This window comes from Mustela nivalis, assembly GCF_964662115.1.
Source record: "Mustela nivalis genome assembly, chromosome: 6".
In the NCBI taxonomy this organism is placed as follows: Eukaryota; Metazoa; Chordata; class Mammalia; order Carnivora; family Mustelidae; genus Mustela; species Mustela nivalis.
In genome coordinates this window covers 28,771,703-28,790,587 of record NC_139025.1, presented here as the reverse complement: position 1 = coordinate 28,790,587, position 18,885 = coordinate 28,771,703, and the positions used below count along the sequence as shown (strand labels likewise).

Genomic DNA, 18,885 nt, shown 5'->3' with positions numbered 1-18,885 from the left:
TTTTTTAATAAGGAGTTTCAGACCTGTGTGTTCCATCTTTTAGAGGGAAGAGTGTTGCACTTTTTCGAGGTCACCATTCCTTTAACCCCTAGGAAAGCTCAGTGAACTAACTGCCTATCGTTTCTGCTTTCATTGCTAGGGTTGGGTCTATTCAGCATTTAGTAAACTGTCTTTTTCACTTTATAGAGCTTTAGGGATATGCACTGTTCATCAAAATGATAAAATTTGTTCATGATATGTATCACTTTTCATTTATGTTTTTGTTTTTTCTTAAAGAGGAAGATGTTCACTTTTGGCAAATTGTTTTTTCTAACTTTTAGGTATATTGCTTGAGGAGTTTTTAAGTATTGTTAGAAAAAAGAAGGAAGTTCGACTCCATTGGAATGAAATAAGACACATCTTCACAGCTTTTGACAGGCACTGTTAAGTATCTTTAAATTGTTTTGATATTTTAAAAACTGCTATTAAGAAAAGTTGCTAAGTACTCTCAGTAAATAAACTAATGTACTTGGAAGATTATCTTACTGTATTCATTAGCTGTTACCTAGGTGTTGGTATGAAATTTTTTTTCCTCTATCACAGTCTTAAACTCTTGACATTTACCATCGATAAGATAATATTTACAGTTACATAATTGTACTTAGGATTTGCCTACATTATAATGGGAATAGCAAAAGGGCTGGCTACATGGGGATATAGGTCATGAGCTACCTACAACGGTGTGGGGAAATGTATGGCCTTTTCCTTTGACTCCTACTTTGACCCACAAGTGATTGGAAAGAACTCTTTTTTCTCATACTGGATATAGCTGAGAAAAGTGGCTTTGAACCCCCTCTGCCCCGTAGATCACACACAGGATGGAAAGACTTGTGGAGTCCAGGGTCAGCGTCTTCGTTGCTTTGATGTTTTCCCTCTAAACATTTGCATATTGTCATTCTGATACCAAGAAAGAAAAAAACCCTGAATTTTGATGAATAAATTGTTTTGGCAACTCACATAGACTTGAAACCCAGTGGCACTCAGAGAATCAGTTAATGACCTGTGAGATCATCTGGGCCCGCACTGAAGGAGAGTGATAGTAGATTCTTAAATTCTTCTGATGAGACAATCTCAGATTACCTTATATTTACTCCTTTTCTTCGAATAAGAAAGTTTCACACAAATATGGTTGAGGTAACAGTTAATAGGGTTTATAGAAGTAAGTGAATGTTTTATGTTTTCATTTCAAATAGATCGTGGGTATTTAACTTTGGAAGATTTCAAGACAGCATTTAAGCAGGTGGCTCCCAAGTTATCAGAAAGGACTGTTCTGGATGTATTCAGGTAAGGCACCAAAATCTTTATAAATACCCACCCCTCCATTTGTCATTTGATTTTACAAGTTTCCAGTCTTATGGCAAACGCTTAGCTATGTAGATTTTTCCATCTATACCCTTGATAGTGGAGTGCTTACAGACCAGGGAGATGTGTATAGATATTTGTTGGTAAGGGTGGGAGAGGAGCAAGGGGAAAAGTAGAACTTCATTGTGTATATATATATTTAGCAAGAAAAAAAATTGAAGCTTTATTAATGTTTAACATGGAGGCTGGTTCCCTTGTGTTCAGACACAGGTTACACATGGGTCTTAAGTTGTCTGTAGAGTGGAAGTTGCTTCATGGTGTCCCCTTGTTCATGTGCTTTCAGAGTTGTTGATCAGTGTTACAGTTCATGCATCCCTGATAGAGTAGACATAATGGTTGTATTACGTCCTTTATTTAGACAACTCCTGACAATATGGGCAAGTGGCTTAAATGTAGTTTCTGTTAGAAAGCTGCAGAGTGAAGGTCATATAAACAGCACGAGCATGAGCTGACGTGACAAGACGGCAGAGCAGAGTCTTCTCTGAGTCTTTGTGTGAGCTCTTCCTCAGCTGTTCCCAGGTGTATCTGTTAGTGGTCCCTATTGCAACAAGAACCAAAAAACCCAAAATCACAAAACTCAAAAAAAGAAAGCACTGTATTTCTCCCACATGAATACAGGCCGTCTGGGGCTGACTTGATGGCAACACGGTCATGAAAGACCCAGATACCTTTCCTCTTACTGTTCAGGCTGCATCAACACCAGGTGTCTCCCTCTTGCTGCAAGGTGGCTGCTTAGATTTCAGCCATCACATCTGGATTCCCTCTAGGTCAGAGGAAAGGGAGTTGAAGAGATTCTCTTCCTCTTAGGGCTATCCATTGTTCCTATTTACATCCTAGTGACCCAGACTTGGTTTCAAGGCACTGGGTAGGTGCAAGGGGGAAGAGACTGAGAAATGTCCTCTTTGCTCTGGGTAGTCATGTGGCCTCTGAGTTTCTGATAGAGAGGAAGAAAGAGTGAGTGGATAGTAGGAACATAGATGGAGGAACATAGATGTTCCCATTTGAGATAAAAATAATTTCATGAAATCTGACTAGAAGCCATCCCTGCTCCATAGAAATTATCAGGCAGGTTATTTGAAATAAGGATTTGCTCTCACTGTCAGTAACAATGACCTTTATGAGTTCTTTTACTGCAATATTCGTAAGCAAGTTATCGAGCATGCTATTGAAGAAGAGCAAAGGAGTTAAAGCCAGACCTAGACAGAATGTTATAGGACGCTATTACTTAGTTGATCCTAGAACAATGAGACTTTTGAAATATGGTAGCATCTTTGTATATACTTTGTGATGATGAGTAATGAGCATCAATGTATTTCTTCTTCACGGAAGGAAAGAATAGAGAATTGTTACTGCATTTTTCTTTTAACAAAAGACAAGTGTCCATGTTGGCTGACCTTTATATGTCAAACAGTTTCAGTAGGTACAACCTCATAGTTTAAGTGTACTTTTGAAAAATACATTTAAATACAGCCCTTCCCTGTAGAAGCAGTGTTTTTTTTTTTTTTTAAATAGAATTTATTTATTTATTTTTTTAAGATTCCATCCATTTATTTGAAAGACAGAGATCACAAATAGGCAGAAAGGCAGGCAGAGAGAGAGGAAGGAAAGCAGGTTCCCTGCTGGGCAGAGAGCCCAATGTGGGGCTCGATCCCAGGACCCTGGGATCATGATCTGAGCCAAAGGCAGAGGCTTTAACCCCCTGAGCCATCCAGGCGCCCCTAGAAACAGTGTTTTTTTTGTTTTGTTTTTTTTTTAAAGATTTTATTTATTTATTTGACAGAGAGATCACAAGTAGGCAGAGAGGCAGGCAGAGAGAGAGGGGAAGCAGGCTCCCCGCTGAGCAGAGAGCCCAGTGCAGGCCCGATCCCAGGGTGCTGGGATCATGACCTGAGCTGAAGGCAGAGGCTTCAACCCACTGAGCCACCCAGGTGTCCCATAGAAGCAGTGTTTTAACAATGCATGAGAAACTATTTCTCAAAAGAAATCTATGCTTCCAGGAGAGCATTTTTGAAAATGAGTGATTGGAAGTGTGATTCTGTTTTAAAAAAATGATGTGTGACATTTACGGAAACCCTTCACATCTGCATGTTCAATAAGTTGAAAGGGGAATGTCCTAACCAACTAGAAAAAAATCTTATAAAGTTTCAGTGGTTTTAGAGCACAATTCCTAAAGCTATAAAAATTCAATAACTTTAGTAAGCTTTCAAGAGCAACTAATATCAGAAGAGACAGATATATACTAGCTGACTTTCAGTTCACAATTACAATAAAATAATAATTGTTTTAAAACCCTCAAAACACCCCTGAGCCTTTCCCTTATTGGAAGATGGAATTATAAATTAAGAGACTGAATGTCATGAGGCCCTTTTCCCACTTAGGTCCACATATTTTCATGAGGTATCTCTGACAGCCATTAAAACCAAGTATTAAATTGCTCAATCACAAAAGATTAAATTGAGATGTATGGAAATTATAAAGTATATTAAGTCACATTATTTTTATTAGTATTAATAATTTCTAGTGACAGCAAAAATCATTTGTCATTAATAAATAAAATAGTGTTATCTTTAATTATTTAGAATTTCTATATTATGCCTTATAATGTATATACTAGATTAATATAGGAGCATTTGTGCATATAACCTGTAAATAAACATATGAAAGGCCCACAAATCTTATACTTCCTAGGATTATGGATTGAAACAGTTTGGAGACAACAGCTGCCAAACAAGGCATTTTAGTTAATTGAACATGCCCATTTTAAACACTCATTTTTATTATTTTTAGTACCATAATCCCTAAACTAGAATTAATGATGCATAACAAGTATTAAATATAGTTATGAAACCAAGTAGGGAGAGAAAAATAGTTCCTCAAAGTATAGATTGAAGTAGGCCAGAAACACAGGGATGTCTGCCTTCCACACAACTCTGTTTCAGTGGTTCCAACAATTTTCAAGACTAAGGAAAAAAAAATCAGATGCTAAGGCTATTAGCGATACAAAATGACATGATGTTTCTAAGGTTGGACATTCGCTCTTTGTCAGCTGGAGTAGCATTTGACTTAATTGACCATTGGGAATGGAGTTCATTTCCTAGGTCCTCTGTTACCCAGGAGAAAGCTGGTATCCAAAGACACTAGAAGAAGACCACTAGAGAGGGAGAATCCTAATTAGACAGAGTTACCTTTGGTGTGAATGACTGAAGTTTTCATTACCTTCAATTCAGTGACAGCCATATTCTTCCTAAAGAAACCAAAAAAGATCAGAAGCGGTTTCTTTCAGAAGTTTTACATATCCATATTACACCTTAATTTTTTTTTGAGCCATATCAAACAACCACAACAATAAAACCAACCAAACAAGCAAAACAGCCAATTCAAAAAGACAGACTCGAGGCAGAAGACATCAAAGGATCATTTTGCTTACAAGTGGGTGGATCATTCATTAATGCATCCCAAGAGCTAAATGAGATATTTTTCAAAGATTTGTGAATTGCTGCCTAACTGCTCTTGGAATGTTTACATTATTGATTTGATCATGAATAAAAGCTGTATAGTTTTAAAAAATACATATTGTCAGGTTTTATAATATTTACATTTCTAATGTGTGTATGTAGTATAACATTTATGATGAGCAACCATAATCTCTTTCCTTTTTTATTTATTTGTTATATTTATTTGACAGAGAGAGAGAGAGATCACAAGTAGGCAGAGAGGAAAGCAGGTTCCCTGCTAAGCAGAGAGCCTGATGCGGGGCTTGATCACAGAACCCTGGAATCATGACCTGAGCCGAAGGCAGAGGCTTAACCTACTGAGCCACCCAGGCGCCCCACCATAATCTCTTTCATTTTAGTTCGACAGTTAGGTGGATTCAGAGCTCACTTCCAGGCCTTGTGCCATAGTTTCTGCTTAGCTGAAGTCTGTCATCTAGTAGGGATCATGACTGCATTCCCTGGTGTCTTTCACATTTCAGACTGTTCACAGGGGCCATTGTCCTTGAATAAAAATATATAATGAATTGAACATTAACATTTTTGAGCCAGTTTTCCTTGAGAATGCTGATTATGCTTATGTTGAAAGTCCTTTTAAATTGTCTATTAGTTTCTATTTCATTGGCTTGTTTTGCTCACCATGTATCTTCACATACTTTCCTCAAAGTCTGTTCTTTGTACTATGTCCAGTGCGGCTTTTCTTTTTGTCTTCTATGGTTTTCTTTCTCTTTTACATTTCTTTCTTATGCTGATGTTTAATTTCCTTTTGTTATTTTTTAAAAATTTAGTTAAATTTTATTTTTTTTTAGTGTTCTAAAATTCATTGTTTATGTACCACACCCAGTGCTCCATGTAATATGTGCCCTTCACAATATTGTGGTACTATTTTATCGTATCTTCCCTAAACCTTTCTGTATCTACTTACAACTCCTGTTTTATGGAGGTGTTTGCTTTATTAGGGAAATGGTGGTTTTGAGACTTTATTTTTAATGAATGATTTCTTGGGGGCTGCTGATTATAGCCTTTTTCATATAAATTAAGTAAAACAAGTTTTCTACCAAGGGAAGGGTTTTGAAGAACAAGTGAACTTTCTTAAACCAAGAGATGATATGTTACCCAAAAAACAAAGACAGAAATTGGTACTAGTTTATTTACCTCTAACAATATCCTAAAATGTTTAACACGTGGATTCAAAATTTGAGATTCCTTTCAGTATTTGAAACTTTGCTTTCTACTTAACAGTTGATAATCATGATTTGTGTACTGAAATTAGGCTATATCAGAGGTGGTATTTTGTTATTCAGAAGTTCTTAGAGAATCTTTTTCTGAAGTTTTTTTTTTTTCCCCTACCCACTCCAAATGCCAGAAATCCAAGAGTTTTGAGAACTGAATAGTTTGTACAATAGAATGAATGTGAGATAATAAGCTGTTCCTAGCACTAAAAGTTTTAAAAAATAACTTTCTTCTTTAATATTATTGGCGCTTACAGAAAATTTTATAGTTTTTTTGTTGTTGTTGTTGTAGTTTTTAACATTCAGAAACCTTCAGTGCCTCTAACAGGTAAGGTTAAAACTATTTAACCTGGCTCTCCAACATCTGCTTCCTTTTCACATTCATCTTTCATTAGCCCCAAATAACTGTGTTTCCTTTGGCATACTGCTTGTTCTTTGAACATGTGATGTGTATTTAAACTTCATTCTGTTTCCCCTGCTGGCAGTGCCTTTCTCTACTTCCTATCTGCCCATATTAAAACCCATCTTTCAAGGTCCCGCATGATAAAATTTTCTTTTTCTTTGTATTGAACAGTCTTACCTCCTTCTGCTAAAGTTTGTTAGTATTTATGGTTGTATTTTTTTTTTCCACTTACTTGATAAACATAAAGGCAGTGTTCAGGATTGTCTTCGGAAAGATGCTACAAGCTCTTTGAGTTTAATGAACTTATTCGCAACTTCCACTGTCCCCAGAATGGTGCCTCGTGCGTTGTACTTACTTAAATAATTGTTGGTTCATTGTGACTTACTCTCAATGTCCAGTGACATGAAATTCTCACCTTCAGGTTTTTTTTTTTTTTTATGGCTTAATTTACTTCTTCTAAACTAGAAAAAAGTACTTTAAAATGCAATCAGGAGTCTTATAGCCACATATGGCTTTCTCTTCCATTTTTCTCTTTTTGCATGTGGTTTTCATGAATTAATTTCTGATAGCCTCTCTTTGCTTCATTTTGGGGTCACTTGCAATTCACGATTTAGCCTCAGCTGTGATTAAGGAGCTGACTTCATGCTCTTTCCTGACTTTGCCCTCCATCAGCACCCTGTGGTATTTCTGGCAGGCCTTTTTCTCTGCGTGGCTATATTTATTTCTCCATGCCTAGGAGCTTTCTCCAGCTCATTGTAAGCACTGAGATTTGCACTTGCCTACCACGTGTCAATTGGCAAAAAGCTCTGGGAAGCTTCTGTTTTACAGCCATGAAATGAAATGTGGGTATGCCGAAGGCCCACTCCCTGACCCACTGTCTGAGGTTCTGAGTGCGCAGGCAGATTGTCAGATTACTAATGTAACGTGGAAATACTGAGGCACCAAAACGCTTTCTAATCATGACAGGAGACATTTGAGGTTATATATGATATTTTTGGTGTAAGAATCTCATTCCTCATATGATGTTGGGAAGGTCAAAAAACCAACCTCTAACTCTCCTCTTCTGGATATTAAAATTTGGTTGACAATAAGAGCATCATGACTTGTGGATGAATATGTTTTTAATGTTAGAGTTGCAGTGGGGATAGGGGTTTATTTTCTTGGGAGAAAGATCATATACGTCTCATGTCACAGCCATTATAGAGGAAAGGGTTGTCATGAACTTGGGTAGAATGAACTAACAGACTCTTCTGTTATGCTGAATGGAAGAGAGTCTTACAGAGCCAAGGGACCTAAAGGAAAGTGATTTAAAATAGATCGAGCCCGGTGTTGGGCTCCATGCTCAGTCTGCTCGGGATTCTCTCTCCCTCTCCCTCTGACCCTCCCCACTTTTTTCTCTCTCTCCCAAATAAATAAATAGAACATGTGTGTGTGTGTGTGTCTTTAAAGATAGCATTTATTTTTCAATTCATTCTCATCTCTTTTGAAATAATATTCCTCACTATATTCTTTAGCTTTCTTTAACTCCTTTCTGCTGGTAGCAAACTTGTTGCACATCATTTTCTTGGACAAGAAAAGATTTCCTAGTCATTTGTGCATCAGAATGGTTCTCTTATAAATGTAGTCATGTGACCTCAATAAGAGCACAGCTATTATAGTGAGTATGTACTGTGATGAATATGATTATCGATCCAGAATTATCTACATGCTTCTGTCTATAGAAAAGTATTTTTTTAAAAAAGCCTAGAAATCATATCTCATTCTTTGTAATCATACACAAAGAGCTGTTACAAGCTATAGTTGGTTGTATAAGTATAAGGGCCAAAGGAATAGACTTCTTTTTTTTTTTTTTTTTTTTTTTAAGATTTTATTTATTTATTTGACAGAGATTGATCACAGGTAGATAGAGAGGCAGGCAGAGAGAGAGGGAGGGAAGCAGGCTCCCTGCTGGGCAGAGAGCCCGATGCGGGGCTCGATCCCAGGACCCTGAGATCATGACCTGAGCCGAAGGCAGCGGCTTAACCCACTGAGCCACCCAGGCGCCCCAGGAATAGACTTCTTAAATTTTCAGTTTTTATTTTATAGATTTTTGTATCTTCTTGGCAGTGGTAATGCCTTAGTTTTTCTTTCATTTTTTTTTTGTTTCAAAATTATATTATCAGAGATTTCCTTTTCTGATTATCCTCTTGCATGTGGTTCCTGAATGGGCAGTATCAGTGTGTAAACTGTTCAAGCTGACCTCAGAATTTCATTTCTTTAGGATTTCACATATATTGAATAAAACTATACTTTAAAAATCCAACTATAGAAATGTATTCTAATCATTTAAGGAAATGCCAGTTTTTCAGAGGACTTTTAATTGATTTTGTACTGTGGACACAAAGTATATTCTTGCATTTGAAGATTGTCTTTTTACCAGTACAAACTTAAAGTTGGTGACCTAGGAGTTGAAGCTCAGCTACTTGTCAGGAAACAAGCAGAGAAGAGTGAGGACCTCTTTCTATAAATTTTCAAATATAATTTGTTATTTTGGTTTCTTCAGTTCCACTCCCTTAGTTTATATTATCAAGGATATATTATTTGATCAGAAAGAATATTTAATTTCTTTTACATTTAGGATGCCCAGATTTTGTAGTCCTGTTTTACATAAAACCCACCCAGATGCAAATTCTATTCACCTTTAAGACCTAGTTGTTCAGACCATTCTTATCCTGATAGCCGGCCCTACCCTACACCCTATTCACTGCCTTGCAACCCGTAGAAGAAAATTATCTTCACCTTCTGCTTTAAACTCCTAATCTGTCATAAGTATCTTCTTTTACTTATTCATAGTTATTTATATACATAAAATCCAGTATGGGAGCGTGAGCAGGCCCAGCAAAGTGTTCGAGCTCATGCTCAGGACAGTATAGCGCAATTTCTTATGTGTTGAATAGATGACTCCATTTTATGTAAATGAATGGCTTTGTAGCCAAGGGGCTTTCTATTCTGTAGGTGTTGTTGTCCTCTCTAAATGCTGCCTGGGAGCCCTGTGAAGGTCACGTGGAGCAGTCAGCCCCAGGACTGGGAAGCAGGAGACCCGAGTTCCAGTTTCAGCTCTGCCACTTACCTGTCTTCCCACAAATCACTGAGCCTCTGTGACCTGCACTTTCCTCATCTCAGAAATGAGGCTGTTGTGTTATATGATCTGGCAGGCTTCTTCTCATTCCAGAACTCGCTGGTAGGGTTATCTATCATGGAGAGTGCCATGGCGGTCTTCTTTATTTTCTCCGTGTATCACAGATATTATTCAGAATCCACCACCGCATGAATACAGATGTGGTCTGTCAGTGTGACAAAGACTGCTCTCAAGAGGAAATTACTGGCTTTGACAGCTATCCAACCCTGGGTTTAGTTTTTGAGATGTCACTATAACAAGTGTTATGGCCAGCGTATCCAATTCCTCATCTACATATATGGTTGAATACGCTGTTCTTGCTGTAATAGCATGAGGGCTATTTTTCTTTTAATCCAACTGTCACATAAGATACTGCTGCCACGGTTTCTTTCTTATGACCAAATGTTGCTAACCCTTTCAGTCATCCCTGAAGTTATTAATAGCCACACATCATGAATGTATTCATGCCATTTTCCTTTATAGAAAAAGGAATCGATTTCTTATGTTTTTCTTTTGTCATAGATAGCTAACTCCTGGGGAAAATAATCTTGATAATATTATGTTGTGTTAATAAAACCAGAAAAGCTTGAACTTAATAAAATGAATTTGGATTTTATATGAGATATTTAAATTAACATTATTTTAAGGTGTGGAAAAAAACAGGCTCAGAATTAGGAGTTACACTTAGGAGTTTTAGTAGTCTTCCTTAAATATATCCTAAAAATCAGAAACAAAAAATTTCCAGTACTGTGTTTTTATCTTAGTGACATAATGACTCATAATGAGTTTGCCAGCTCATGTCTAGCCATCTTGTCTACCAATCTCCTACCCAGTCATTCTCCATCAGGCTATCTTGAATACATACACACTTGCCATTTAAAGAGTATTCCAATGACCAATAGCATCAGCACCAAGGAGCTTATCAGCGATATCGAATCTCAGGCCCCCCTCCAAACATAGAGTCAGTTGTGTTCACTTTAATATCCCTAGATGGTAAATATGCACATTTAAGTTTGAAAATCCTTGGCCTGCTTTTCTGGTTACATTTTGGATGAGGGAAATTAGCATTACTTTGTTTGTTTGTTTGTTTGTTTAAGCATTACTGTTTAGTTGTCCTTCTTGACTTCAGTAGTTTTTCATTGCCTACCAGATGGCCCCTAGGTTCCTTGGTCTGACATGTAAGGCCCCTATACACCGAGAAACCTCGTGTACCTTTTTAGCATGTCTCTCAGCATTTCCCAAGTCAGAAATTCTACTCCACCATTCTGATCTGCCTGCCACATACTGATCCTGTCATTTCTAGCATTTTCACTCATGCCAGGTTCATTGCCCTCTCTTCTCTGACTACCCCATCCACATATCTAAATGGCATCCATTCCTTAGAGCTTAGCTGAACTCTCCTAGGTAGCCTGCCCTGATCACTAGCCCAGAAAATTTCTTTCCTCTTCCTTAGAACTCCTATAGCACTTGCCACATTAAGGCATCTAATAATAGTTAACACCATAACACTGGCAACTAACATAAACTGAGTATTTACTGTGTGCCAGGCACTGTGTTGAATGAATCCTTATAGGATCCGCATGGGTTAGGCCCTGTCTATCCCCATTTTATAGAGGATGAAAAAGTTTGGAGAGGTCCAAGAATTTGCTGAAGGGTCTCTTGCTGGTGAGTAATGGATCCAAGACTCAAACTCAGGCAGGTTGACTACAGAGCTTGTGCTTTTAATCACAATTCAAGTTGCTTCTCACTTCTTTTTAGCAGGATAAGCATCCCGAGGGTGGGGACCATGGCTTTATTCCCCACGGTACGGAACATAAACATGACAAAGTGAGGCATTTTCGCTCCACCCAGAAATGTTCTTGGTAAACCAGTTGCATAATTAAATAGTTTGCCTCTGTTCATGTAAATTGGTTTGGTTTAGATTGTTAAACTTGAGATTTCATTTGGTTATCTGTACTATATACAAAAGGAACTGTTTACAAAAATGTGCAAAAGGAAGCTGATGTAGCGTTCTATCACACAAAATTATAGCAGGCATCCCGGTTCAGGTTGTTTTGATAAGAACCCATGTGTTACACATCTTGTCTTTGGAATTACGTCATAATCATAAAGTATTTCCCCAAATACCATGAAAGCAAAAAATAATTTTAAATTGAGAAATGGGGTTTGGTAGTTGGGCCTGCTCCTTATCAATCTGTGTCCTAGAACAAGCCGTTTGCCACCTTTCTGCAATGCATCTACCTCCTCCCCAGAGCACACATATCACAAAAATGTCTCTCTCCCATCAAGTGTAATGTCTGAGAGATTCAGGAACTCTGGGTCCATTTTCTTGGATCCCATTGTTTAGATCCCCCGTGGCTTGCTTTGATCTTCCTACTGCCTATCCCAGAATGGGACTAAGTTCTCTGTTGAGACAGAGACTGCTATGTCTACTTGGCCAAAGTGTTTGGACTATCTGAATCCATCTTCTGTATAGTTCCCCAGCCCTGGTCCTGTGTAATTCCAGAATGCTTTCCTTTCCTTGCTCAGGTTTGGGAGAGCTGTCACTCAAGTCATGTCACACTCTCGTTGGCATCCAGGAGAACTTTGTCTCCTCTATCTTTGATTTCCTATTTCAGGGATAGCAAATTGTTGGCACGAGTGCCATCAGCATCTCCTCCTCCCATGGCCTGCATGCCTCTGAAGGGTCTCAGAATTCTCGGCATCACACCCCAAGTCAGTTCATTAGCATTATCACACATGATCAGATTGACTTGCTCTCTGTCATCATTGTACCAAACCTTTCCATCTGCTCTGCACTGCAGGTGAGCTTGCCTTCTGCTTCATGGAGATGGTCATGGCCTCTGCCTGGGTTTTCTTTCCTGCCTCCTCTTCACCTCAAAGTTCTCAATTTTCTTTCAATTCTAGTTGTAAGGAATAGGATCTCTCTCTCTCTCTCTCTTTTTTTTTTTCCCTAATTCCTCTCCCTTTATTCTGATCTCATCCCCTCCCTGTTTTCTAATGTAAGACCTTTCTCCATCAGCCATTTCCTCCCCTTTTATAACTTCCAGACTGTCTACAGACATACTCTAATCTCCCAGCCTAGAAAGCTGCTCCCTTGACCTAAGTCCCTCCAGGTAGCTCGCCCAGCTTTTCTCAGGTTTCGTTCTTGTCATCTTCTCTGGGTGTTGAGCACCCTGCCAAAGAACCCTGTCCTTGATGCTCATGCCCTCCCCCCTCCCTCCAGCTTTCCTGGCATTGTATCATTCCAGTGCCAGTGATGGCAGCTCCCAATCATTAAGCACCTGCTAGCATAATCTTACTGAATCTGTGCAGTGATGCTACACATCAGCTATTATTCATACCCATTGTACAGGTGAAGCTGAGCTCTGTTATCCCTAACTTCAAGCAACAGTGGACCTAATTCTCAATTATTTTAACCTTTGGCTTAGGAAACTGACAAACAATAAAAATACTTTATTTGATGACAGTCACACTGCTGGTACTTGTTAATGGTCATGTGTCTTTTTTATACTTCCAAATTTTGTCTTTTGATTTAAGAATACCACTGCCTAATGATGGTAGACTGAATTTACAGTTAAAATAAAAATGCCTGAACACATTTAGCCTTAAGTATCATTCCACCTGTGTGGTAACAAAAATAAAAGTTACAAAATGCATTTCTCAACCCAAGTCAATATTATTGTTAAGGTTTCTTGTAATCCATTCATGACTTCAAATAAAAATCTTCTCTGCCTTGGAGATGGCATATTCAAGGCTCAACCCAAGGAGAGGTGAGGGCAGTAGAAGAGGCACACTCTTCCCTTTTTGCAGAAACCTACCTGTGTTTGATGGAGAGAGTGTTCAATGAATATATGAATGAATGAATGAATGAATGAATGAATGAGTAAACAAAGGAATAGAATAAAGTTTGTTAAAGTTTGCATCTTCAAATTATGTGTTAAATTGGGTGGAGCATCTGCTTGTCCTTAATTTTATTTGAAACTATCACAGATTATCTTCCTTATGGGGCTTTCATTTGCAGATTTAGATGCAGAGGGCTTAAAAAATATGAACTTGACCACATATTTGTATAGAGATTTAAACTGCTGTCAGAAAATTATTACAGTAGTTTTAAACTCTATCAAAAAAACTCTGCCATCAGAGTCCAGTTCATTTAATTAAATGGAACCTTCTTCTTCTTTCTCTCTTGTACATTGCCTTATAGAGTAGTAGAAAAGTTTCTGCAGTGACCAAATTTGCTATAATGTTGGTGCCATTCATTCTGTTAGTTACAAGTTGGTCATGACAATAACTGGCTGGATGTTCTTTTCATGGACAACTTATATTCACAAGTTGGTTGTTTGGGGGAAATTGTCAGACTTAGTTCTTCGGGGTTATTTCTTTTCACTGATTCATTGTACAGAGATCAGATTTGAACCCTCAGGGCTCAGTTATGCTATATGTATAGTTACCCATTGCTAGATGGGGTTCAGTTAAACAGGAAGGAACGATAAATGGTGGAATATATTTACTTGTCAGATGGCAGCATCCATCTTGGAGTCAGGAATCTTGGTGGAAAACTCCAAAGTTCTTAAAAGTGCAATTACCTCCTCAATCATTTTTATTCCCAATTAATGTTTGATATAAACACTATAGGCTAGTGTAGTATTCAGTCCCATTTAGTTTCCTCTCTATTTTATTTTCTAATTTTCATTGTAGTTCTTAGTCTTTGTTTTTTGAAGGTGAGCTTATGGTATAATAAATCAAATTAGTTTTAGTGGGTAGATTTAGTTTTCTCTAATGATTTACTAACCAAAATATACGTTCTTCTTATGTGAACAAGCCAAAGTAGATTACTATTTATTTGACTGACAAGGAAAGGCATTTCTAATTTTATTTAGTAGCTGAAGTAAATTCCTTTACCGCAAATTAAATGTGAAATAAATGTATGATCCTCTCTTAATGAACAAAGCGGGTTGAGAGCCAAACAAACTTGTAGTAGATCTCTTTAACCAGTTGGTGGTGCTAAACACTCTGATAAGAAACTAATTGGAAAGAGGCAGTTAAGCTGAAGCCTTCCTTAATAAATGTTATTTTATTAGGTCTTGAAAAATTAGTATAGAAAATATATGCTCAAATTATTACATCTTCTCAGTTTAAGAACCAAACCAAATCCCTTTGCTAGACAGCAGAATACATTGCTAGTAAACTCCTATAAAGATGTCATTGGCTCTCATAGTGTTCACATATTGGAAATTACATGGTTATGTGACATCTTGCTTCATCCTGGAAATGCCCTTTAGCCTGTCATCTGGGGAATTGAAGTATGGGTGGTAATGTATGCTGGAGTGATAGACCTGGTTCTATTTAGGATCTGAATTTAGAATTAAGAAATACTGATTACTACTATTCGTTTTTTTAAGATTTTATTTATTTAAGAGAGGGAGTGTGTGTGAGCAGGGGGAGAAGCAGAGGGAGAGGGACAAGCAGACTCTGCACTGAGTGTGGAGCCTGATATGGGACTCAATCCCAGGACACTGAGATCATGACCTAAGCCGAAACCAAGAGTCAGATGCTTAACCAGCTAAGCGACCGATTGGCGCCCCCGATTACTACTATTTTTTACTACCAGTGTGCTTTTTTAGGGCTAGGGTTGTTTAACTCTTTTTAACCCCTTGGTTTTTTAGTGCCAAAGAAGTCCAGTAGAGCAATAATCTGTTGCCCGAATGTGTCCTGAGATGCAGTCAGAAGCCTAGGGAGGCCTTTGGGAGGCCTTGGGATCAGGGAGAGCAGGTTTTGAATTTTGCTACACACTTCCTAACCATCACCCTGTAGTCACTTCCATAAATTCTTTACAGGTCAGCTTTCCCAACTTATAAAACAGGGATAATAACCTCTTTTCTGCAGAGTTGGCATAAGCATTAAATGAGATAATGAGTGCTCCTTGGGTGTTATTTCCCTGCTCTGCCCTCATTGGCGGCAGAGGCTGGGACTCAGTCCTTTGGAGCCCCTGCCCTACCCCTGGGCTTAGCCAGACCTGAGGACCAGGGGTTCCTCTTTGTGTCTGATAATGCCTCATGCTCCACAAATGAAAAGATATTTCTAGGTTGTGAAGTTCCACAGGGATTTTGTAGACTCCTAGACTCATGGAAGAGAGATTCAGATAGTTTACCTGGCTTTCAAATATTTGCCTCTCTATCCTGGTGATATTTGTCTGTTGGTCAAAATCTGCCTAAACATTGAACACTAGGGAAGGCGATACAAGATTGCTAAAAGGTGTAGCAAAGGTGTTCCTCACAGCTGGTTTTCCACTCATTTATTTGTTTCACAAACTCTCACCGAGCATTACTGTTCCAGCGATGAACCCCAGAAGAGCCTCCAACCTTTGCTGAGCGCTGTAGACTCCAAGCAGTGGAATGCTCCCCGCTTGGCAGGAACTGATAGGCAGCCCTCATCTATGCAACAGGAAGATTATGTAAATTTAAGTATTCTTTATAATGTTATAGAAATCAGGTAGAGGATTGTGCATTTTTAAAAACTCTGATAATGAAATTTGTTTCATTTTCCACAGCATATTCTGTATTTAGAAGATTGACACATGTTGGCAGAGGCTTCACTGTGATGATAAAATCATAAAACAGTATTCATTCATAGTATGGCTATATAAGAGATGTATTTTTTTAGAAATGGCACAGCTAACATAGTTGGTTAGATCTCACTGATTTGGATTTTTGAGACTTAGAGATTACAGAATCATGGCCTTGGATGGTGGTAGAAACGTCAGAAATCACGTCCACTGTCTCTCTCCTAGCTAAGAAAATGGAGGTCAATGAACTTAATAGCTTCCTCAAGGTTACACAGACCTGGATCAAAACCCAGGTCTCCTGACTCCCAATTCAATGCCAGCGTATTATTTTTCTGCCCTAACTTCTACAATGAGGAGCCATTTTCAGTGTAAATAAAAACCAGTGTGTGTCTATTCAGCCTCCCTAAACTTTCATACTAAACCCAGAGCATTATTTCTGCCCAATTATCAGAGTGAAACTTTGTATCCAAGACCACTGATGAAGATGCTCCCACATATGTTTCGGAGCAGAGTTAAGGAGAGGAGCAGGGAGGCACGCAGCTCGCGGTTCTTAGAACACACGAGAGCCTATGTCTGTTACCCCTACTGAAGCAGGCAGGGTTTTCATCCCCTCCCCGCTACCCCACTTCCCCTGCCTGCCTCTCCTGCCCTCTCCTCTCTTCCTAGATGAATGACATCCTATGCCACAGGTGTATTAGTAATTTCTGAGTTTGTTCCCCACTAAAAATGACCTCATTGTCTTATGCTTCTTTTCCATACTTATACAGTAACAGGAAAATAAACCAGCTCTGAGTACAGCCCACAGCAGAAATCTTGTGCTCTTTATGCAAGTTTGATTTATAGACGTGTACTGCAGAGCGGAGTGACTATGAAACATTCATCTTCCCATTGCTAGTTGCCATGGAGATCAAGTACACAGAGCAGTGTCATTCCAGTCCTGGTGATGCCTGCAGTAGTTTATCCCTTTGTTGTTCTTGTTTCTTAAGCAACTGCCTCGCATTCTTTCATCATTACAATTAATCATGCACACAAGTTTTTATCTTTCATCTCAAATAGAAAGTACTAAAAATGTCTGACAAAAATAGGGAGAATTTAAATATTCTTGTGGCTTTAAATACGCATTTGCGATTTTCCCCCTCAGTCCCATTGGAAAATAGGTCATGTAGGGGAAAAAAAGCACATATTAATGTACAGAAATTTCAATCAAGAAAGCAATAGAGTAATCTGAGCAAAAAAGCAATGCTTACGCTCAGGAAATCTTAAGGAGCTTCAGACTCTCAGGCATCCCAATGCTTGGAACTAAATAAGTCTGTCTGCATTTGAGATAATGCGAACCCAAAACTGCCCCTGAGCTATATATGATCAACTCTCCTTTTGTTTTGTTTTGTTAGTCTCCTTACAGATTTGAACAACCTGAATATTTGCTGGATAGATTACAGTGGATTTTAGGGTACGGGGGCTTCTTTCTTTAAAGATTAATAAAGTTCGAGTTTTTTGTTTTTAACAGAGTAAGGAAAAGGAATTCTGTTTAATCTTCCTTATTTTTTGCCCCAGTTTCACCTTACATGGTTCATAGTACATACCATGCCAACAATTAATAAGTGTTTGCTGATTATCTGCCTTCTTTTATTGCATTTCTGGCCAAGTCTGTTGGTTAAGAAAGCATGTTTGGAATAACCGCTCCTTTGCTTATTGGCTGTGAGACCTTTGAGAAATGTCTCAGTTTAGCTTGGTTCCTTTTTCTGTAAAGTGAGCAGCTGTAAAATTAGGATAATAAGGGGTTGTGAAGAGGGTTCATTCATGCAAAGTGCCTAGCTGTATGCCTGGCCTAATAGGAACGCTCAGGCAGGGGGCCTGCGGTAGTGGTGGTCATGGTTGTTACTCCTAGGATGACTGCTCTTACGTCCAGGACTACGCCAGGCCAGAGCTGAGCTCTAACCCAGGGAGTGAGGCTTCCTTGATCTACCTTGATTTCAGCCCCAATGCCCAGGACTCTGTCTTTAGGGTCCAAGGTGACAGGTGATGGCCAGTGCCTTCACCTGGGCTGCATGGACTCACTTCATCTCAACACTTAGGATCCTAGGATTTGGGCCAAAAAGTATTGACAGTGGCGCTTTTCTCTACAAATGGAGAAGAGAAGGCCATCCTCAAAGTTGCAAATTTCTATGACCTGAATTGTTTGTGGCAAAGGGCTGTGTTGGGGTGCATGGGAGGGAGTGGGCTGCTCACTTCTGTCTTGCTAGGGAGAATTCCAGCATTTGTCTACAGAGGCTGAAATGCGATCTGATCTGCACCTCTCCACCCCAATGCTCCCGTGTTGCTCTGCGGTGGCTGCAACTCTCCTTCAGCCCTTCTGGAATTGAAGTTTTCCGAACTGGTGGCAGACGCATTCTTTGTGGAAATTCACTCTCCTTGGCAGTCCTCCAGGGCACACGGCAATGCCTATTTATTGGATTTAGCTCTTGTTTGGTTAGCCTTGTATTTGGTCTGTTTTGCTTTGTGCAGTTCTTTTTCCCTTCAAATTTTTGTGTTTCGGTTCCTTGGACCTCATTTCTCTTTACTTTGCTAGCTGGCTTTGTAACACTGCTAAAAGTTGTTTGCTTGAAGCAATCACAAAATGAGTAGCCTCAGAT

The 18,885-nt window shown here is 38.8% G+C and overlaps 1 protein-coding gene across 24 annotated transcripts in view; it reads left to right on the top strand.

Moving 5' to 3' along the window:
* The window catches only part of EFCAB11 (EF-hand calcium binding domain 11), a 287,845-nt gene that overhangs the window by 21,011 nt on the left and 247,949 nt on the right, over positions 1 to 18,885 (top strand). For 21 of the 24 annotated variants that reach the window (XR_014312555.1, XR_014312556.1, XR_014312557.1 and 18 more), the window contains 2 exons: positions 321 to 422; positions 1,233 to 1,323. Coding sequence is in view for 21 of the 24 variants with exons in the window: in XM_082733907.1 (XP_082590033.1) it covers positions 321 to 422; positions 1,233 to 1,323 (193 nt within the window). In the remaining 3 variants the exon portion in view is untranslated. Of the gene's footprint in view, positions 1 to 320; positions 423 to 1,232; positions 1,324 to 6,416; positions 6,451 to 9,521; positions 9,556 to 18,885 lie in introns of those variants that run through there. The other 3 variants (XM_082733910.1, XM_082733916.1, XM_082733911.1) reach the window with 3 other exon arrangements.